Source organism: Pleurodeles waltl, chromosome 1_2 (assembly GCF_031143425.1).
Source record: "Pleurodeles waltl isolate 20211129_DDA chromosome 1_2, aPleWal1.hap1.20221129, whole genome shotgun sequence".
NCBI classification, from domain to species: Eukaryota; Metazoa; Chordata; class Amphibia; order Caudata; family Salamandridae; genus Pleurodeles; species Pleurodeles waltl.
This window is the reverse complement of record NC_090437.1, coordinates 843,425,705-843,449,336: the sequence shown is the minus strand read 5'-3', so window position 1 is coordinate 843,449,336 and position 23,632 is coordinate 843,425,705. Positions and strand designations below refer to the sequence as shown.

Below are 23,632 nucleotides of genomic sequence, written 5' to 3'. Positions count from 1 at the left end.
CCTACAAAACGTAGGTTGTTTCGTCTCGATCGGTTTTCTGCATCTTCCGCCCGGCGGTGTAGTTCGGATGTTCGCGTCTGTAACTGGGCCACCTTGGTCCTAAAGTCAGCTAGTTCGTCCTCGTTGTGGGAGACTCGGCCCTCCACTTCAGTGATACGATTTACCGTGTTTCTGAGGTCCTGCCTGATGAGGCCCATGTCCTCGCGCACCTCCCCGATTTTAGTCTCCACAGCTGTTTGCGATGATTGAATTGCCAGGAGAATGGCATTCACTCCGTCTGGTGCCGGGCCCCCCGCGGCTGTCTCTCCGTCTCCTCTAGGGCCTGTTGAAGTTGTAAATTGATCAATCTTTTGCTGAGAGGGCGGGGGATGTTTACTCGCTCTATCCTTCCCCATTTTGTCTTGGAGGGAGGGGATGGAGTGTCTAGTTCGAATTATGCAGCTCTTCTGTCCAAATTCTACACCCTAGATGCACCCACAGGGAAGGTCCCAGAGGAGGACCATCGGCAGGGTCTCATCAGGGCGCGTCAGCGATAGATGTCGCAGTCCCCTCCCTGGGACTTGGTGGCCTCCGGTCAGCCACGTGTTGCTGGTCTGCCAAGTGTCTGGTTTCTCCCCGTTCCAGGAGACTTCAGCACGTCTTTAGCGGGTTCCCATCACCAGGGTCTGTTGGTGTGCTTCATCAATGTTATGGCCGTGGGCTGGGAACAGGTCTCCGGGGAGTCTCTTTAAATTGAAGATTGGGAATCGCGGGGGCACAACACTGTTGCCCAAATCTGCTGTGCCCTTTTGAGTTCCTATTGCATTGTTTATTTGGGGGGGGGTGGCCCCGGACTCTCTTCTCCCTTCTTCCTCTTTCTCTCTTTCTTCTAGGAGGGGGCAGCTTCGTTCCTGGGTGGCCGGACCCGGGGGCCGAGGGCCACCCACTTCACCCCGGTCGCCCGGGAGCAACGGACAGGAGAGCGGCCGCACCGCACAGCTGCGCCCTACCCGGCTCAAGCGAGGTAGCCCCCACCGTACGGCTCACCTCTTCAGCGCCAGCATCATTGCGTTCATTTCGCCAGGGCGGGATACATCAAATCGGCCGCGTCGCCTCTTCTCTTGCGGGGGGCTCCAGATTACATGGCCAGGTCCAGGCGCCCCCTGCAGAACTCGCGGCTCGCTCACCCGCAGCAGTTTTCTTAGCGGTCAGGCCCCCGTCCTGGGGCCCGGCCGCGCATGTCTGAGTCAGACAGGGGAGCCCCCGTCCCAGGGCTTACCCTCTCCAGGCTTCCCCTCTGCTCTCCGAGCCCGGTGCCACGGAGTCCGAGTCTCCGAAGGCCAACGAGGGACGCCGGCCGCGTCACTCCACCATCCGCAGGGGGCCCCAGGTCACAGTCCGCTCCGGGCGCTTCAGCGCCGCACACGGGACTCACTTCGGTGGCGGCCCCGAGACGCCGTCAGCCCGGCCGCCATCTTGGGAGACCTATCGATTCGGTCGCGGCCAGCGTTCACGGCTCGGGCCGTGCCGACACCGGTGCCGGAGGTCTCTTCGAGGTCTGGGAGCTAGTGGGAACAACTAGGGCAGCATAATAAATTTCCTGGTGGCAGCTTCTTAGGGCGGATGACGGAGGGGTCCAGAGCACTCTCCGAGTGTGATCGCCATCTTGACGCCCGAAGCCACGCCCCCGTATTGCTCCTATTTAAATCTTTGCATCACACTTCTGAAATACAAAAAAAATTGTAATTCCTGATATAGTTGGAAATATTTGTACTATTTATTTAGAAGCTATTTACATGTTGTGTGTTAGAAAAAAAACTGACATTCTACAGTCCTTTGTTTCACAATAATTGTCACAACTCACTTTACAAAATCATCTAACTGTAGTAAGAGGAAAAAAGTAAACACCATTTTTAGGATAAGATAAGCAGCATTTATTGATCACTGCAGGCATATCAGCATTTCCGTTCCGGTCTGTGGAGCAGGGCCAAGCACTGATTCATTCAACTTAATCAGTGCCCATCCGCTGCTCTCGAGGTGATTGAGGTACTATTTTGTTCTTTTTAATGTCCAGTACCCTGCAAACAGAAGGCCTGTGACTGGCAAAAACGTGCCCTAGAAGGACCGGACAAACAAAATTGGAACATTTTGGTCTTCTTTTCTCACTCTCCACTCATATTTTCTTTTGTATTTGCTCGCGGGCGCTGTTCTCAAAAGATTATTATCATCTTGTTCTAAATATTGCAGGGTGACATTTTTTCTTTCTTACATGTAATTTCCAAAATTATGCTTTTACACATAATGGTACAGTACACCCTAGTCCACCCCTCTCCAATCCAATCTGCCCCACTCCAATACACCCCATCTCACACCATATCAATCGACCCAATACACCCAAGGCCAATCCAATTCACCCCACTCAAATCCAGACCACTCCCATCCAAACCACTCACTCCAGTCTAATCCACCACTCTCCAGTCTTCCCAACCCACCCCAATCTGTCCCAAAACAATCTGTCCCACTCCAATCCAAAACAATCTGCCCCACTCAAATCCAAATCAATGTACCCCACATTGATCCAAAATAATCTTCCCCACTCCAACCCAAAACTGTCTGTCCCACTCCAATCTGTCCCACTCCATCAAAAACAATCTGCCCACTCCGATTCAAAATAATCTGCCCCACTCCAATAAATCCCAATCAACCTTTCCCACTCCAATCCACCCCACTCCAACCTGCTCACTCCAGTCCAAAATAATCTGCCCCACTCCAGTCAAAAACAATCTACCCCACTCCAATCGTCCCCTCTCTAGTCCAAAGCAATCTGCCCCACTCCACATAAATTCAATCCACCCCAATCCAGTATACCACACTCCAATCCAATCCCCGTCAGGCCAATCCACTCCAATCCAATCCACCACAATCTATTCCACTCCAATCCAATCCAATCCAATCCATTCTACTCCAGTCCAATCCAACACAATCCAGTCCAGTCCACCCCACGCCAATCCAACCCAGTCCAATCCACCCCTCCCCATTCCAATCCAACCCAGCAGTGGGTTGGGTTGGATTGGAATGGCTTGGATTGAATTGGAGTGCTGCACTCCAATTAAATCCAAGCCATTCCAATCCAAACCAACCCACCCCAATCCAAACCAATCAACCCACTGCAAACCAGTCCAACCCACTACAATCTGATCCACCACAATCCATCCATTCCAATCCAAAACAACCTGTCCTGCTCCGATATGCCCCACTCCAGTCTGCCCCACTCCAATACAAAAAAATCTGTCCCACTCCAATCCAAAGAACCTTCCCTTCTCCAATCCAAAAGATTACGTCCCACTCCAATCCAAAACACTCCACCCCACTCTAAAACAACCTGCCCCACTCCAATAAAAAGCAAGCAATCTGCCCCACTCTAATCTGCCCCCTCCAATCCAAAATAATCTGCTCCATTTCAATCTTCCCCACTCCAATCCAAAACAATCTACCTCACTGCAATCCAAACCAATCTGCCCCACTCCAATCTGCCCGACTTCTATCCAAAACAATCTCCCTTACTGTAATCTGCCCCACTACAATCTGCCTCACTCCTATCTGCCACACTCCAATCCAAAACACTGTGCCACACTCCAACCCAAACCACCTCACCCCATTTCAATCCACTCCACTCCAATCCACCAGTCAACCCCACTCCAGTCCCCCCACACCATTCCACCCCAATCCAATCTACACCACTCCAGTCTGATCCACCTCGCCTCAATCCACTCCACTCCACCACAATCCATCCCACACAATCCAATCCACCCCACTCCAGTGCATTTGAACCCACTGCAGTCCAAACCACCCTACTGCAGTCAATTGCATCCAACACCCATTTAACCCACTCCAGTTCAGTCCACTCCACCCCACTCCAGTTGAACCCACCATACTCCAATTGAGTCCACTCTAATCCAATCCAACCAATTCCAAGCCAACCCAACCCACCGCAACACAGTCCACCCTACTCCAAGCCACCCACCCCACTCCAATCCAATCCACCTTAATCCATCCTACTCCAGTCCACCGTAGTCCACCTCACTCCAATTCAATCCACCCCACTCCAAACCACCTTAATCTACCCACTCCAAATAAATCCACCCTAATCCAGTCCACCTCACACCAGTCCAATTCACCCACTCCAATCCATCCCACTACACTCCAGCCCCCCTCTTCAATCCAATGCACCCTACTCCAATTCAATCCACCCCACTCCAAACCACCTTAATCCATTCCACTCCAACCCCATCCACCCTAACCCAGTCCACCTCACACCAGTCCAGTTCACCGACTCCAATCCATCCCACAATACTCCAGTCCCCCACGCCAATCTAGTCCACCCACATCAGTCCAATCCACCCCACACCAATCCAGTCCACCTCAGTCGAGCCCACCCCACACCAATTCAATTCACCCACTCCAATCCACAACAATTCACTCTTGTTCAATCCACCACAATCCACTCCAATCCAACCCATCCCAATCCAATTCCACCCCAATTAAATCCACTGCACTCCAATACACCCCACTACAATCCACCTCACCCCAGTTTATCCCACTCTAATCCATCCCACTCTAAATAATCCACCCGCTCTAATCCAACCCATTCGGCTCCAATCCACCCACCTCATTGAAATCCAATCCACCTCACCCCAATCCATTCCACTTTAATCAAATCAACCTCATCCAATCCAATCAACGTCAATCCAATCCACCCCACACCAACCCAATACTTCCACTCCACTCCACTCCAGTCCACACCACTCCAATCCAAACAGCTCCACTCCAATCCAATCCACCCCAACCCAGTTCAATCCACCCCACCCGATCCAATCCACCCCACTCAAACCAATCCACATCACCGCAATCCAATCCACTCCACTCCACTCATGTCCACCCCCACTCCGCCCCACTGCAATACAACCCACCTTACTCCAGTCCACCCCACTCCAGTTCAATCTACCCCATCTAATCCACCTCACTCAATCCAGTTCACCCCTCCAATCCATCCCACCTCCATACAGTCCACGCCACTCCAACCCACCTCAGTCCAGTGTACCCTACCCCAATCCAACCCACCCCTCCCTAATCCATCCCACCCCACCCCAATCCAATCCAGTCCACCCTGCCCGATCCAATCCACTCCTCTGCATTTCATTCCACCCCACTCCGCTCTAATCCAGTCTACTGTGATCCACCGACTCTACCCCAATCCAATCCAACTAACCCCAGCCCAATCCACCCCACTTCAATCTAATTTTTCCAACCCACCCCCCTCCAATCCAGCCACCCCACTCCAATCCAATCCAGCCCACTCCCATACAGTCCATCCCGCTTCAATCCAATCCAGCACACTCCAGACCAATCCACCACACTCCAGTGAATCCAGTCCTCCCCACTCCAGTTACATCCACCCTACTCCAGGCTAATCGAATCCACCCCTCTCCAGTTCACCCCACTCCAATCACATCCCCCCACCTCACCCCAATACAATCTGCCCACCCTAGTCCTATCAGTCCAATTAGGTCCACCCACCCCAATCCCATTTCATCTACCCCAATCCAGTCCACCCCACCCCATTTTAATCCACCCCACTCCAATCCAATCCACCCCACTTCTTTCAATCTACACTACTCTACCCTAATCCAGTCCACTCCACTACCTCAATTCACCTCAATCCACTCCAACCCACCCCACCCTATTCCACTCCACTCTGCGACACTGCACTCTACGACACTCTCTGCCACTGAACCACTGAACTCTACTTCCCTGTACTCAACTCTACTACACTCTACTCCAACATATCCACTCCGTGACACTCCACTCCCCCACTGCACTCTACAACACTCCACACCACTAACTTTTATCCATGCTGAACAGCAGCCACGCTGATGAACACCACAGCAAAAACACATTGCAAAATCCAATAGCTCTTGTACAGGCGAGACCTAATGGCTTTGCCAATGCTTGATAATTTGAGGGTGTTATGTATTTTCAGGCCCCAGTTTTATATCACATAAAGATAAACTTTTATATAGATGCGATGTGTGAGTGTAAGACCTTAAAACAAATTAAATATAAACATTCTTGTCTCATCTAGGGCCACAACGTAAACACGCTGACTATTGATCATGTTACACCACTCCATGAAGCCTGTTTGGGAGATCATGTAGGATGTGCAAGAACGCTTCTTGAAGCTGGAGCAAATGTGAGTATTGTTGCTGGGTTGTGGCTAGCATTCGATTTGTTTCTAGTTCTCAATGATATCTGAAGAAAAATAACCAGTTTGCAGACGCTGTAGAACCCAAGGACAAGTAGTTTGCAGCGCTACTGAAACTAACACAATACAGTTACTGATAGGTGAGAGTGTATGAAGTGTGCGTCCTACTGAAACCTCCCCTGATGCTATCATGCATAACACATTACTGAATAAATCTACATGTTAATATAATTGGTAATGTATATTAAATTGGGACAGATTAAATCATAAACTAAGGAGCAAATGTCGCACAACTGTAAAGGTTTCTCTCATTTTGCAGTCAACTGACAGCATAAAATCATAGCAGTGGCAATATAATGGAAAGGGACCCAGTATATCATCATGCAAAATACGTGATATCAATGCAAATACTTAACTATTATATCTATCACATTATCAATTGTATTTGAAGCAATGAATGGATAAGGTCAAAACAAACTCAAAGTGGGGGGTGGGAGGGGAAATCCCTCTAATGAAGGGCTGTGATAGCTAGAAAGTATTTTCTTGTATCTGGCCCTGAATTCATGTTTGGCCATTATAAAACACTCCATGTTATAGCTGCTTATCTTGCTTTAGGTGAGTCCTTATGCTTGAACAAATACATAAAGCAACCTCTCAATGAACTACTATGAGTACTTCATACATCCCACAGCTATAATCCTTCTTAATGGGATAAATCATCACTCATTTTAGTTCGATTTTTCCTTGTCTGTATTTTCTCGTGTGTTATTGTCTTTTATTTTTTCTGAACACAATATTTTAGATATGGATTTACTAATGCGCTATAAAATGAAGTTGTTGTCTCTTTCCACCAGGTACAGCTCTTTTAATGCAAACTGCTACTTCGTGTTTTGTTATGAAATCACATTGGTAGGATGGAAGAAGAGATGTCTAGCTGCTCTGTACCTGGTACTCCCTACTTGCCAATAAGAATAATACATTTGGCAAAAGGCGACTAGTCAGGCAAATACACCTAGAAATTGGTGGAGAGGTGATGGATCAGTACACAACGAACACTTATGAGGAGGAGGCTGGGGTTTCAAATAGTAAATTAAGGGAACCTCCACTGGACAAAGACATAGAAGAAAGGAGCAGGGAACAGAATATAAGTAACAGGCCTAGCTGAAAAAAGTGAAGACTGGCAAAAAGTGAGTAGGCAGATAGCAAACGATGGACCTCAGGAACTGGAACAGAGTCGAGGAGTTTTGTTGGTGAAGAATACATTTGTGAAGCAGGAGAACAAGTTATTCACTCACTTTTATAAGCTGCCTAATGATCGGTGTGGTGTGCCAAGGTTCAGAGTCTCCGCAGAAGCCCCTACCTCTGTGAGCAGGCTTGGAGGCTGAACACTATTCCACTAGGCAAGCATAGGACACCGTAGCTTGAGGTGGAAGACCTTTGGCGTACTGATCATTACTGCCATTATCTATGTATGGCAATCCAACTAGCAGTGCTTTAAGAAAAACTGCATCAGAGTGTCAGTGCAGGTTCTTGCTCTTTGGTGATCCTGCTAGCGAGGTCACGGTCCGATTTGCAGGTTAGATTGGGCTCTGAAGTTCAGGATTCTGACACACACTGGCTTCTGGTTTCTCTACCTTACTGTTAGTGAATATACTGTATATAATATCATTACTAAAATAATGATCTTTCAAACGCTCATTATTTTTACTTATGGTTAGGAAATGTTCCTACTTGATGAATAACCTTTGTATTTATCTCAGTTAAATATTCAGCCATTTGTCCAGCAAGTTTTTTCTATATTGTTATTTAGCTGTTTGCCAGCAGATCATTATGGTAATATTATAACATTCGAAATAAAAGCAACTTTTGATTTGATTTCCCTAAAGCCTCTGTCTCAAGAACCATTCTGAGAAACAATAATTATTTCCAGCTATTGATTTGTAAGCACAGCTTTCTGCAGATTTGGTCCATGTTTTAAAATTGAAAGTGGAACTGGTAGAGAGGGTGTTTGGGAGGAAAAATATTTTTCCTATTGCTTCTGACAGGCGGTCTATTTTCAAGATCCCTCGTTTAAATGCCACAGTCTGCAGAGAAAATTGTATTGCGGTTCATATCTATGAAATTTTAATAATACAAGCCTTAAACAAAAATTTGCCACAAAATCTCTGCTTGTGAGAATGTATGTCATGGGTGCTGTAGGGGACGTCAGAGGAGATTCCAAGTTCGATTTCGCCTATTCGCCGATTTGGCCTCTAACCATTGGAATGGGCTTTTGTAGCTGCGTACCATTTCTGTGAGCCATATGCTTGACAGCTGCTGCATTTCTAAATATTATTGTTTTTCGCAGTTCTATGTAGTGTGAACCTGACCTGAGGGCAATAGAGCACTTTACAAGAGAACCAGAGTATGGTACACATTTTTAGGCACAGGGAGGTTGCGATTTGCCCAGAATTAGAACATGTTGTTCCGAGGCCAAAATTTGAAAATGGTTCCTGAGCTCTTGCCATTTAGCAGCACATCCTCCATTTACACACCTTAACTTTTGTGCTTTGATATAAAGCACATAGGACTACCAGTCCTACTATAAACGTTCATTGGAGTGAGGCTGACAGTCAGAAACGTAATGTTTCTGGCTTTGGATCCTCAAAATCAGGGGCTTCAACAATTCTAAATTGTGAAAACCTGCATTAGGAAAGAAATTTCAATTGATTTTCGTTACGTGTCTTTTCCTTAATAACTCAATATACTCCTTCGTTAATTCTATATGAATAGTATCGCAAGAAAATTTAAAAATACTTCATAAAATTGGATACAATACAAAATAAATCTTAAATAATATCCAGGCTCAAGTCAAGTCGTAATTCTAACGGTGTGAAAATAGCTGAAATCTGTCTGTCTACCTGACACATAAACTGGCAAAACTAATTCAGTTAAGTATGAGTGGTAATGGATTCAAATCTGTTTATGAATGACAGAATGTCTAGCATGTGATCTAGAATTGTATGTAAGTTCATTTTTGGATTTAAGATATTATTTACCAGTATTCACAGTCACAGATGATATTAAATAGAAATGTAATGCATGCACCCTGGAAGTTCACCACCAGTTGTTTTTATTCATGTGATTTTTGTTGGTTATTACTAATTGAGTAGAAAAAAGGAAATAAAACATAGGTAGCAATTCCTCTTACAAGCTGCGATGGTTACATTTGTTGATAATTCCACACAATTTTAGTAGATCACTCTGAACTTGAGTGAGGTAAAGACATTCATGTGGAAATAGTCACAATTAATCATTTGTGAAAAGTGGCAATTTATGGGCAAAAGCAAAATGTGAGGCCTGTTATCTGTGGCCTCTTCTAAACTCCTTACATTCTCAATGCAGATTCTGCAGCACCACTTTTATGAGATGAATGTGTGTTCTTAGGTTTTTCTAACCAGAGGGAAAAAATCTGATAAATCTGTCTAACCCACAGGGCAAACATTCTTCCAAACTATTAGCTCCTTTGCTCCATTATGAGGACAGAATTGCAGTTTGTAATGAATGACTCAGGTTTATAACCTTTTTTAAAATGAAACAATTATTCTTTAAATTATGTATACTTGTTTTGCAGAGTAAAATATCCAAATGATTAGTGCACTTATCACATATTTAAGAGAGTAAGTTAAAATTATACTGAATACTACTTCACACAAATTCTCATCTACTGAAATAAGCACAGAAGTCCGTCTGGAACCTAAATCTATCACACCAGTAATGGGCAGTAGGTTGTGCTAAACAGACTGAGGGGGTGATTCTAACCCTGGCGGTCGGTGATAAAGCGGCGGCCAACCCGCCAACAGCCTGGCGGTCCAAAAGATGGAATTCTGACCCTGGCGGGAACCGCCAACACAGCCCGCCACATTAACACTCCGCCCGCCACGGCGGTACAGAAAAACAGCGCGGCGGTCACCGCCAACAGACAGGCGGCAGACAATGTACCGCCCACAGTATCATAACTCACCAATCCGCCACCTTTTCCGGGACGGGAGCCCCGCCGATAAAAACCCGGCGGAAACAGACTACGAACGGGAAAACGCTCACCTCTACGCACTCCACGAGGAAGGAGGACAGCATGGAACCCGAATTAAACATCCTACCTGCTCTCGTCTACCTGCTCATCTACCACGAGTACGAACGCCGGCGCAGACGACAACGGTGAGTACTGCACCTATGACACACGGGAGGGGGGAGGAGGAAAGCTTACGGCACACACATATGCGACCCCCACCCCCCCAAACTATGTACACACCAATGCAGAGCAACAAGTCACAGTGACACCACCCAAACCCCCCTGAAAAATGCAAAGACATAATTAAATTGTGAATAAAAATTTATGTACAAAATAGGCTCTGAAAAGTATTGGTCAACTAGCCAAAAAATCAATATCAAAATAATTCTATATACAGTGCAATGGATAACCGAGGCAATTAGTCCTGCACATCAAAAGAAAATCGAAGTGTCCGTGGGCCAAAGTGTAACAACACAAGGGCAAAGCCCACACAGGAGACCTGAGTCCTTTGGAGAGAACACTGCAGGGGCATCTGATGAAAAAACTACAGGCACCTCAGGGGGAAGGGAAGGGGGGGGCACCACAGCCACATGAGTCCACGACGCCAGATCCACGAAGGGGCCACCATGCCTACTGTGCCATCCTGGGGAGTGCAAAGCCACAGTCTCTCAAGTCTCTACAGTAGGTGGGTTGCCCACTGTTACATCCTGGGGAGTGCAAAGCCACAGTCTCTCAAGTCTCTCCAGTGGTTGGTTTGCCCACTGTACCATCCTGGGGAGTGCAAAGCCACAGTCTCTCAAGTCTCTACAGTTGGTGGGTTGCCCACTGTGCCATCCTGGGGAGTGCAAAGCCACAGTCTCTCAAGTCTATACAGTAGGTGGGTTGCCCACTGTTCCATCCTGGGGAGTGCAAAGCCACAGTCCATCAGGTGGATTACAGTCTCCACTGGTCAAGGAGGAGGCATGGTGGGCACAGTGAACCGTTAACAGTGCATGCAGGAAGGGCCCAGCGGAGCGGTGCCTGAGACGGCGGGGCCCAGCGGAGCGGTGCTTGACAGGAAGGGCCCAGCGGAGCGGTGCTTGAGACGGCGGGGCCCAGCGGAGCGGTGCTTGACAGGAAGGGCCCAGCGGAGCGGTGCTTGACAGGAAGGGCCCAGCGGAGCGGTGCTTGAGACGGCGGTGCCCAGCAGAGCGGTGCTTGAGACGGCGGGGCCCAGCGGAGCGGTGCTTGACAGGAAGGGCCCAGCGGAGCGGTGCTTGAGACGGCGGGGCCCAGCGGAGCGGTGCTTGACAGGAAGGGCCCAGCGGAGCAGTGCTTGACAGGAAGGGCCCAGCGGAGCGGTGCTTGAGACGGCGGGGCCCAGCGGAGCGGTGCTTGACAGGAAGGGCCCAGCGGAGCGGTGCTTGAGACGGCGGGGCCCAGCGGAGCGGTGCTTGACAGGAAGGGCCCTGTTCAGCGGTGCTCTTCTGCACGGCGGGGCCCTCTTCAGCTGTGCTCTTCTGCACGGCGGGGCCCTCTTCAGCGGTGCTCTTCTGCACGGCGGGGCCCTGTTCAGCGGTGCTCTTCTGCACGGCGGGGCCCTCTTCAGCGGTGCTCTTCTGCACGGCGGGGCCCTCTTCAGCGGTGCTCGTCCAGTAAGTCAAGGGAGCCAGACCTGGCCTGGACTCCCTGCTCAGTCGCCCTCCGACCGTGCTGTTGCTGGACCCTTCGGTGACGGAGTCCTGGGCCCTTTGGTGTCCTCCCTAACACCCGGGATGGGGCTTGTCGGGCCCTCCTGCTCCGCGCTCCTGCTGGTTGACTTCTCCACCCTGCTGCCCTTTCGCTCCTTAGATGGGGCTTTCGGGCCCTTACCTCCCCTAGATGTTGTGGCTGGTGAAGTGGGCGAACTTTGCTCCTTGGGGGCAGCCGTGTCAGTCCTCTCACGGCGGCCCTTTAGTTTCCTGGTCCTCTTGCCTGGGGGGGGCTGGCTGTCCCCTTGCTGCTGATTGAAGTGTCACTGCTGGCAAAGGGTGGACTCCAGAACCCATGCACCACAGTGACACTCGAAGCTGGGCTGGTGGTGGCTGAGGTGCTCTTGGGACTCTTTGCAGATGGAGGGGGTGGGTCATGGGAGGGAAAGAGGTTAAGATTAGCGAGGAAAAGTTTTTTAGGACCAAGGTAAAGGGTAGGAGAAGTGGTGATGGGAGTGGAGGAAGAGGATGTGGTTGTAGGAGAGTCAGGTGTGCTGTCTTTGGGTGCAGGTGCTTGTGCTGGAGGCTGTCGTGAGGTGGATGGCTGTTCAGTGGGTGTCTGCCTGCGTTTGTGTGTCTTGGAAGAGGGGGTGACAGACACAGTGGGAGAGGACACAGGGGACGTGTAAATGGTAGTGGGGGTGGTGACTGCACGTGTGCGGACTGTACTGGAGGGTGTGCTGGTGATGGAAGCACTGGCTGATGGTGGTGTGCATGCAGGTGTGAGTGTAGACGTCACAGGGAGGGAGGAGGGAGACGAGGAGGAGGGGGACACAGAGGTGGTAGTGACTGTTGGAATGTCTGCATCTGGGTGTTGCTTGCGTGAATGCTTGTGGGTTCTGTGGTGCTTGTGTCTGGATGAGCTGCCCTTGGGTGTTGAGGTGTGTGCAGGCTGGTCTGATGGTGTGGATGGGATAGGCTGAGGAACAGGAGACAGAGACAGGGTGGAGGCAGTCAGAAGAGTGAGGCTGGAAACAGGGACAATGGCTGCCGTCAGTGCTGAGGCCAGAGCATTGAACGATCGTTGATGGGCAGCCTGACCCGAATGAATGCCCTCCAGGTAGGCATTGCTCCGATGCACCTCCCTTTCTACCCCCTGGATGGCATTCAAAAGGGTAGTCTGCCCAACAATGATGGTCTGAAGGAGGTCAATGACCTCCTCACTGAGGGCAGCAGGGGTGACAGGGGCAGGGGCTGAGGTGCCTGGGGCGAAGGAGACGCCCGCCTTCCTGGGCGAGCCGGCACGGAGCGTAGGCTGAGGGGCTGCTGGGAGGGCGGGGCTGGTGCGCTGGGTGGCGGCTGTACCTGTAGAGGCGGGGGGCCCGGATGTTGCCACCACCGCTAGGGAGCTCCCATCCGAGGACGTGTCGGTGTCGCTGGTGTCACCACCGGTCCCCGTTGTGGTGCTCCCCTCGCCCTGCGGATCACTGGTGCCCTCGGTGTCTGTTCCTGGGCCCACCGGGGCCTTGTGACTTGCAGCTCCCTCGTGCTCCGATGCCAATTCTCCTCCGCCTGATGATGCTAATGCACACATGCACAAGAAGATGAAGAAGAAGGGTGGGGGGAGAAAAACGAAGACCAGGTTGAGTGCATGCAATGTCAACACCGTTGGCGGAGAGGACAGACACAGGAGCCTCATGCACTAAGCCGCGCAATTAGGGTACACTACTCAGTACTTCTGACTAGGACAACAGGCCTAGAGACGACAAACGTGCACATGTGTGATGCTGGACCATCGATAGCTGTACTTGTCACCCTACAGAGGTGGGGGCCGGGAGCACAGGGCCATGCCTAAAGGAGAGGACTACACTACAGAAAGCGCCCTGGCCTAATGTCACCCACAACCCTCCTCCCCCACCAGACGCCTCCACTGCGCAGAAAGATAGCAGAATGTGCTGATACTCACCCCCTTGTGTCTGCTGTGATGTCCTCAAGCGCCCATCCAAATCAGGGTAGGCCACTGCCAGGATCCGGGACATCAGGGGGGTCAGGGTACGACTGGCACCCCTCCTAGGTTGGGAGGCCATCCCCAACAGTGACTCGGCGGTCTTCCTGGTCCCGCGGCGGATGTCCTCCCACCTCTGGCAGCAGTGGGTGCCCCGTCTGACGTGGACTCCCAGGGCCCGGACTTCCTTGGCGATGGCACGCCAAATGTCCACTTTCTGATGGGCGCTGACCTATTTGACATGTACAGGGTGGGAAGGAAAAATTCATAAATTTTCTGCATGTTAGATGTGATTGGCCCCCCCTCCCCAACCTTGCCATATGGCACATGCTCTCATCTGTCGTGCGTTGCACTCCTCATTCGCCCCTCACCCCACCAACTTACATCCACCCCACTCCACACAGGCATAGGCCATTCAATGTGCACCCAGTGTACTTACCTGTTGGTCTGGAGGACCGTAGAGTAACGCATACTGGGGGAGGACCCCATCCACAAGTTTCTCCAACTCCTCAGACGTGAAGGCAGGGGCCCTTTCCCCAGTCGCAGCAGCCATTGTCACTTCCAGACCGAGGTCACAGCAGCACTTGCAGTATAGGTCCTCTCCTGTGGATGATCAGGTCTCGAGTGATTAAGCAAATAGAAAATGGCGGTCACGCCCGCGGCGGTGCGTACCGCGGCGGTGCGTACCGCGACCGCCGGCGCACCTCGTCATTGGCTCCTGAAACCCATAGGCTTCAATATTAACCAATGCGGCTTCGTATAGCGGTCTTCGACCGCCTACCGCCACGGTGTGCCACGCCAGCGCATTGCCCTCACATCCCATTGTCCCACTTCACAGGTCAGGCAGCCGCCATTTCAAGGGCCCACATGGCATAATTTGTACTGCGTCACACAGGCCTAGGCCTTGCATTGCCACACATACACGCCTTTCAATACATAGATAATCGTGTGCTCGGCATGCTGTGGTGAACGTACCTGTGATTTGCTTGACTCTGTGCTCCATGTTGTCCTTCCTAGGCACCGTCCGCTGGGACTTGCGAGGAGAAGGATGAATCCTTGCGTGTACCGACCGCTGGTGGACCTGTCGACAATGGAAGAACGCCATATCATACTACGATACCGACTTGACCGAGCCACTATACATGAACTGTGTGCCCAGCTGGAGCCAGCCCTGATGTCCCTCATCCGCCAACCCACAGGAATTCCCCCTCTAGTGCAGGTTCTGTCAGTCCTCCATTTTTTGGCAAGTGGCTCATTCCAGACAACAGTGGCCATGTCATCTGGAATGTCAGCCTATGTTTTCAAAAATTTTGTCTAGAGTGTTGTCTGCCCTGACGAAACACATGCGGAGCTACATTGTATTCCCTGAGGAGGTTGATTTGGCCACTGTGAAGGGTGATTTTTATGCCCTTGGACATATCCCCAACATAATTGGTGCCATTGATGGGACCCATGTGGCTTTAGTACCCCCAAAAGACGATGAGCAGGTGTACAGAAACAGTAAAAGTTACCATTCTATGAACGTCCAGGTGGTCTGTTTGGCTGACCAGTACATCTCCCATGTGAATGCCAAGTTCCCTGGGTCAGTGCATGACGCGTATGTGATGCGTAATAGCAGCATCCCTTATGTGATGGAACAGCTACAGAGACAACGTGTGTGGCTAATTGGTGACTCTGGTTACCCCAACCTGCCTTGGCTATTGACCCCAGTGAGGAATCCCCGGACCAGGGCAGAGGAACGGTACAATGAGGCCCATGGGCGAACTAGGAGGATCATAGAAAGAACCTTTGGCCTCCTGAAGGCCAGGTTTAGGTGCCTGCATATGACAGGGGGATCCCTGATGTACTCACCAAAGAAGGTGTGCCAGATCATCGTGGCCTGCTGTATGCTTCACAATCTATCATTGCGACGTCAGGTGCCTTTCCTGCAGGAGAATGGTCCAGATGGTGGTGTTGAAGCAGCTGTGGAGCCTGCGGAGAGTGAAGAGGAGGAAGACGAAGAGGACGACACAGACAACAGGGACAGAGTTATCCAACAGTATTTTCATTAGCACACAGGTAAGAATCACCCACGCCATTTAACATTTACTGAAAGCCCCCTGCATCTTTACTTTGTGTATTTCCCCCCAGTTCTTTTAAACTGATGTTTGATTTTCCCTTCCCTTTTCAGTGCTGTATGACCCACTGCGTGACTTCTGCTTGGTTAGCCCATGGACTAATGCTTATTGACATTGGTATGTTGTCATCACAAAAATAACAGAACATTATTGATCAGTAATGTGTTATACATTTGTAAATAATACAGGCTGATTCCTGAATGATTTCAGTGCAATGAGTGATTTATTTTTAGTGCTAGATATTAGTACATGATATTAAAACGGTGATGGGTGAGGGTGGAGTTATGTCCATGGCAGAGTCCAGTTCTCAGTTTCACAGGTGCATTTTCCATATGCCTGTGGAAGGATGGAGCAGGGGCAGTTCAAGGTTGGACAGGGTGACACTGTGGGACAGTGGGATGACATCAGGGGGTATCTTATGCTGGCGGGGGTCTTGGCATCCTACTCTGTCTTCCTGTGAGATCTCAGGTTCCTCTTGCGGGGTGGTTGTTCTTCAGCAGGAGGTGGGGTTCTGGTGGGCCGTCGTTCTGTGGGGGCCTCCTGACCACTAGCGCCGGCGGAGGTGGTAGGCTGTTCCTGGCTAGTGACAGGGGCCCTTTGTGGTGCCACATGGTCCCGCAATGTGGTTTCTATCCGGTTGAGGGCCTGGACTATGGTCCCCATAGCGGTAGCGATGTTCCTGAGTTCATTGCTGAACCCCATGTACCGTTCCTCCTGCTGTGCCTGGATCTCGGGGAGCCTGGCCAGTACCGTCGCCATCGTCTCCTGGGAGTGATGGTATGCTCCCATGATGGTGGTGAGGGCCTCTTGGAGAGTGGGTTCCCTGGGCCTGTCCTCCCCCCCTGTCGCACAGCAGCCCTCCCAGTTGCCCTGTTTCCCCGGGCCTCTGTCCCCTGGACGGTGTGCCCACTACCACTGCCCCCAGGTCCCTGTTGTTGTTGGGGTGTTGGGTCAGCCTGGGTGCCCTGTAGTGGCGGACACACCGCTGCTTGACGCGTCCTGGAGACAGAGGCATGGGCCCGCTGGGTGGGAGCTGTGCTGGTGTTCCCAGAGGGGGTTGGGTCTGCTGTGGCCTGTGTCTGTGTGTGGGGAACCGACTGTCCAGAGCTCCCCGATGGTCCGGGCTGGTCATCAGGTTCTAGGTCGACAGAGCTGCTGTCCTCGCTGGGGGCCTGTTCTGGGGGTGGGATGGACAAATCTGGACCCTCCGTGGCGGTGTGTTGGCGTTCGGGCCCTGCAGGGGTAAAGGAGTATGGTTATTGTTTCTGTGTGTGCCATGGCGTGCATTTTGAGTGCCCTTGTCCCACAGTGCTGGCATTCCCTTGTGGGAGGTGTTGTGAGGGTGGTGGGGGGGGGGTGTATGGGTATGTGCAATGGTCATGCTTTGGTGGTTGCTGTCTATGGTTTGTGTTGGCATTCAGGGGTTGGTGTTGTTTAGGGTGGGTTGTGCTGGTGAGACATTGGCAGGGAGGTTGTGTGCTGGGGGGTTGAGATTGGGGGTGAGGGGGGGGGGGGTTGGCAGGCTGGTGGTTGGGGGGGGGGGAAGTAGTTGAGATTCGACTTACCAGAGTCCATTCCTCCGTGTACTCCAGCGAGGCCATCAGGATGCAGGATGTTTACTACCTCTTGCTCCCATGCTGTGAATTGGGGTGGAGTGGGTGGGGGTCCGCCGCCAGTCTTCTGCACAGCGATGTTGTGTCGCGACACCATCGAGCGCACCTTCCCCCGTAGGTCGTTCCATCGCTTTCTGATATCTTCCCGATTTCTGGGATGCTGTCCCACAGCGTTGACCCTGTCTACGATCCTTTGCCATAGCTCAGCCTTCCTTGCTATAGTGGTGTGCTGCACCTGTGTGCCGAAGAGCTGGGGCTCAACCCTTATAATTTCCTCCACCATGACCCTGAGTTCTTGGTCCGAGAACCTGGGGTGTCTTTGGGGTGCCATGGGGTGGTGTGGATGAGGTGTGGGGTGGTGTTTGTGGTGATGTGCGTGGTGATATGTGGTGATGTGTGCGTAAATGTGGTGTGGGTGATGAAGTTGGGTTCCTGTGTGTGTTGGGGTTTTCGATTGCTGTGCTCGCTCTCTCTATCTCTATCTCTATCGCCTTCTCTCCGATTTCCAACTAGTGGGGGTTTGTGGGTGATGTGGGTGTGTGTTTTATAGTTGATTGGATGTGTGGGAGTGTTGTTTGTATGTGTGTCAGGTGTGTGTATTTCAAATTGTCCAATGTGGCTGTGTTTTGGAGCTGTGTGTGTATTTTGAGCGCGGCGGTGTGTACCGCCAATGGAATACCGCGGTTGAAAGACCGCCGCGTGGATTCGTGGGTCAGAATGGCATGGGCGTGTTTGTGTTGGCGTGACGGTGGAGGTTTGGTCATCTCCAGTTTTCCGCGGCCCGCTGATGAGGCGGCCTTCCTTGGATGTCGGGTTTTTGGCGGTTTCACAGTTGGTGGTCAGAATGACCGTGGCGGTTTACCGCGGCCGCGGCGGTAGAATGGCGGACTTCTGACCGGCGGTAAGGGCCTTTTACCGCCGAGGTCAGAATGACCCCCTGAGTTACCATTGAGTGACTGAATTTCACAACATATTTCCATAATGACACCAACCAACGACCATGATGTCAGTTACTTTTTTATGTACACTGTTAGACCTGGCATCCTTGGTGTGGTTTTCTCCATAACTTTTTGCCTTCAATTCTCCTGTTTGCTGACTTAATTTTTGCTTGCTTTAGGATTCTGCTCACTTTACCACCTCTAACCAGTGCTTTAGTGTGTGTGCTCTCTCCATAGAACATGGTAGAACTGCTGTATTCCCAATTGCCATATTTAACTTACTTGTAAGTCCCTAGTAAAGTGGCACCACCTGTGCCCTGAGCCTGAAAATTAAATGCTGCTTTTGGGCCCGCAGCGCAGACTTTGCCACCCACTTAAATAGCTCTTTAAACATGTCTCATGCCTGCCATTGCAGCTTGTGTGGGCATTTTAAACTGCAATTTTGCCTGGCAAAATAAACCTTATACCGGGTCCAAGCCTTCCTTTTTAATACATATAAGTCACTCCTAGGGTAGGACCTGGACAGTCCACAGGGTAGGATGCAATGTATTGTGAACACATAAATCAGGTACACTTGTCTGTTAATGAGAGACCACAGTCAAACACAGTTGTGGAGGTATATTCATGTAAGCCTAAGCCTGAGAGATACTAAGCCGTCAGTTTCCAAGTATGCTCTGCCAGACACAGTTGGTGCAATCTTTATATACTGTTTGAACTATATTGACATGCATTGAACTCACTGAGTCAGACTTTGTACAGACAGTGGTGTTTCATAAGTTCAGCTTTATACAGTCACAAACAGGAATCCTAGCAGGGCATGAATACATTCTTACGGTGTGAGCACAGGTGCGGTTTCATCATCTGCTGTTATCCTTTCTTATGTACTTCTTATCTAACTGTTCCTTCAGTTCTTGAAAACAAAGGGTAAGCAAACATGCATAAACAGTTCTCTGACTTTACACCCTCCTCCTGGTCACATGCAGAAGCCAGGTTTTGTACAGCTGCATAGCTCATGTAATCTCAGTGAAGACAATATAGAGAATAGTTGCTCAGTGTTAGAAATGGGGTTTTTGGTTGGCAGATAGGTTGCCCTCTGTCCAAGCAAGAACCCTCACTCTAGTCAGGGTAAGTCACACACAATCCAAAATCAGCCTGTGCTCACCCTCCGGTAGCTTGGCACGAGCAGTCAGGCTTAACTTAGAAGGCAATGTGTAAAGCATTTGTGCAATAAATCATACAACACCATAGTATAACACCACAAAAATACACCACACAGTGTTTAGAAAAATATAGAATATTTATCTGGATAATTGTAGGTCAAAACGATCAAAGTTGCAATACGAATTTGTAAAGATATCACTGAAAAGTGATATTAAGAGTCTTTAAGTCTTTAAAAAGCAATAAAGTGTCTTTCAAGCACAGAGTACCTGGTTTCTGGTGGGAAATCTCCTCAGAGGGCCACAGGAGAAGAGATGCGTGGAAAAAGGGGTGTGTGCGTCGTTTTCCGCTCAGCACACACAGACTTGCGTCGTTCTTTTCCACGCGGGGAAGTCGGGCGTCGTTTTCCGGCGCGCAGACAGTCTCTTTTTGTGGATCGCGAGGATTACCAGATGTCCCGGGTCTGTGCGTGGATTCTCCTGCTTATTTTCCGGCTGCGCGTCGTTCTGCGGGGCTGCGCGTCGAAGTTTCGATCTCACGGTAGGCGTCGCGTCGATTTCTCCTTGGAAGTCGGGCGGCGTTGTCCTTGCGAGGCCGTGCGTCGAAATTTTGGTCTCACGGCAGGCGTCGCGTCGATTTCTCCTTGGAAGTCGGGCGGCGTTGTCCTTGCGAGGCCGTGCGTCAAAGTTTCGCACTCACGGTAGGCGTCGCGTCGATTTCTCCTTGGAAGTCGGGCGGCTTTGTCCTTGCGAGGTTGTGCGTCGAAGTCTCGATCGTCCCGAGGGCGTCGCGTTGATCAGCGTCGGTGTGCGGCGTTTTTCTCGCCGCGAAACAAGCTGTGCGTCGAAATTTTCGGCGCACGGAGCGTCCACGTGAAAGGAAGAACTCTTTTTGGTCCTGAGACTTCAAGGAACAGGAGGCAAGCTCTATCCAAGCCCTTGGAGAGCACTTTCACAGCCAGACAAGAGTTCAGCAAGGCAGCAGGGCAACAGCAAGACAGCAGTCCTTTGGAGAAAGCAGACAGGTGAGTCCTTTGAGCAGCCAGGCAGTTCTTCTTGGCAGGATGTAGTTTCTGGTTCAGGTTTCTTCTCCAGCAAGTGTCTGATGAGGTAGGGCAGAGGCCCTGTTTTATACTAAGTTGTGCCTTTGAAGTGGGGGTGACTTCAAAGAGTCTCTAAGAAATGCACCACGTTCCCTTTCAGCTCAATCCTGTCTGCCAGAGTCCCAGTAGGGGGTGTGGCAGTCCTTTGTGTGAGGGCAGGCCCTCCACCCTCCCAGCCCAGGAAGACCCATTCAAAATGCAGATGTATGCAAGTGAGGCTGAGTACCCTGTGTTTGGGGTGTGTCTGAGTGAATGCACAAGGAGCTGTCAACTAAACCTAGCCAGACGTGGATTGAAGGGCACAACAAGATTTTAGTGCAAAGAAATGCTCACTTTCTAAAAGTGGCATTTCTAGAATAGTAATATTAAATCCGACTTCACCAGTCAGCAGGATTTTGTATTACCATTCTGGCCATACTAAATATGACCTTCCTGCTCCTTTCAGATCAGTGGCTGCCACTTCAACAGTGTATGAGGGCAGCCCCAATGTTAGCCTATGAAGGGAGCAGGCCTCACAGTAGTGTAAAAACGAATTTAGGAGTTTTACACTACCAGGACATATAACTACACAGGTACATGTCCTGCCTTTTACCTACACAGCACCCTGCTCTAGGGGTTACCTAGGGCACACATTAGGGATGACTTATATGTAGAAAAAGGGGAGTTCTAGGCTTGGCAAGTACTTTTAAATGCCAAGTCGAAGTGGCAGTGAAACTGCACACACAGGCCTTGCAATGGCAGGCCTGAGACAAGGTTAAGGGGCTACTGAGGTGGGTGGCACAACCAGTGCTGCAGGCCCACTAGTAGCATTTAATCTACATGCCCTAGGCACATGTAGTGCACTCTAATAGGGACTTACAGGTAAATTAAATAGTCAATCATGGATAAACCAATCAATAGTACAATTTACACAGAGAGCATATGCACCTTAGCACTGGTTAGCAGTGGTAAAGTGCTCAGAGGTCAAAAGCCAACAACAACAGGTCAGAAAAAATAGGAGGAAGGAGGCAAAAAGTTTGGGGATGTCCCTGTCAAAAAGCCAGGTCCAACATGACCCCCCACCAGCCTAAAGCCAGGGGAGAACAATCACTATCCTGATGTACTTCCCTGTTTGAGGCGACAGAACAAGGACCCAGGCCCACAACAGCAGGGGCATGCTCCAGTTCTTCGCCTTCCTGACTCCAATTGGATCCCTCTGTCCATACTCTCAGGGCCCACTAAGCCCATCCATGGGGAACCTTTCTCCTTTCCTGCGGATCCCATCTGTGCAGCACCTAACCTTACATTGCTCACAGATGTATCCCAGGAGCAGGATAGTACCACCAGGACCAACACAGTGGTGTTGCCCATTCTATCCCCGGGGTGGGACACTTGTCCCCTCCCCAGGGATAACTCTGTCCACCCGGACAGCAAGCCACTGTGGTTACTGACAGTTGTCAGGGATGAGAGCCAGGCCCCAGGCCTCTCAAAGCTCTCCCACCACTGTGGCTGTGGAGAGTGGGGGGCGGTAGCCCCAGGTGCTGGGCACCCTTTAACCACTCTCCCTTCCACCAGGTCAGGGATGACAGCCTGAACCTGGTCCTCCCCTCTGGGGCTCTGTACCCTCCCTCCTGGAGCGGTACCCCCAGAGTCCACCATGGTCAGGGTGCTTATAGAAGTCGCCCTGTACCATTCCTCCACCAGTGCAGGGCTGTTAACCTGCAACTGGCCCTCCAACCTGGGGTCTGTACCTTCAGGTTGGACTAGGGCCCGGGGTGAGGCTTCCCTCCCCCTGCCCTCCCTTCTGGGGTCCAGCACTCTCCAACTAGGAGTGGCCTCCTCAGAAGACAATAGGGTAGGGGCACTGTTATCAGTAGCCCCTCTCTCCAGGTCCGGGGGGACACCCTGAACCTGGTCTTCCAGCCCAGGGTCTGTACCCTCAGACTGGATCACTGCCTGGCAAACCAGGACTTTCTGGGAGGCACACCTACCCCCCACCAGGTCAGAGTTTAACCTCTGCACCTGACCATTCAACTCAGAGTCGCCACCCTGAAGTTGAACAATTGCCTGGCACGCCAGGACTTCCTGGAGGGCACACTGACCCTCCACCAGGTCAGAGTTTAACCTCTGAACTGGGCCATTCAACTCAGAGGCACCACCCTGAAGTTGAACAATTGCCTGGCACGCCAGGACTTCCTGGGGGGCACACTGACCCTCCACCAGGTCAGAGTTTAACCTCTGAACTGGGCCATTCAACTCAGAGTCACCACCCTGAAGTTGAACAATTGCCTGGCGCACCAGGGCTTTCTGGGAGGCACACCTACCTCCCACCAGGTCAGAGTTTAACCTCTGAGCCTGGTTCTCCAACCCAGGGTCACCACCCTGAGGTTGGGCAATTGCCTGGCACGCCAGGACTTTCTGGGGGGCACACCTACCCCCCACCAGGTCAGAGTTTAACCTCTGAACCTGGTCATCCAACCCAGAGTCAACACCCTGAGGTTGGACAATTGCCTGGCACAGCAGGGCTTCTTGGGAGGCACACCTACCCCCCACCAGGTCAGAGTTTAACCTCTGAACCTGGGTATCCAACCCAGAGTCACCACCCTGAGGTTGAACAATTGCCTGGCACGCCAGGACTTTCTGGGGGGCACACCTACCCCCCACCAGGTCAGAGTTTAACCTCTGAACCTGGATATCCAACCCAGAGTCACCACCCTGAGGTTGAACCATTGCCTGGCAGGCCAGGACTTTCAGGGAG

The 23,632-nt window shown here is 51.0% G+C and overlaps 1 protein-coding gene across 2 annotated transcripts in view; it reads left to right on the top strand.

Annotated features, from left to right (window-relative positions):
• The window catches only part of ASB5 (ankyrin repeat and SOCS box containing 5), a 341,741-nt gene that overhangs the window by 223,177 nt on the left and 94,932 nt on the right, over positions 1–23,632 (top strand). For both annotated transcript variants that reach the window (XM_069244651.1, XM_069244658.1), the window contains exon 3: positions 6,122–6,229. In XM_069244651.1, coding sequence (XP_069100752.1) covers positions 6,122–6,229 — 108 coding nt within the window. The remainder of the gene's footprint in view (positions 1–6,121; positions 6,230–23,632) is intronic.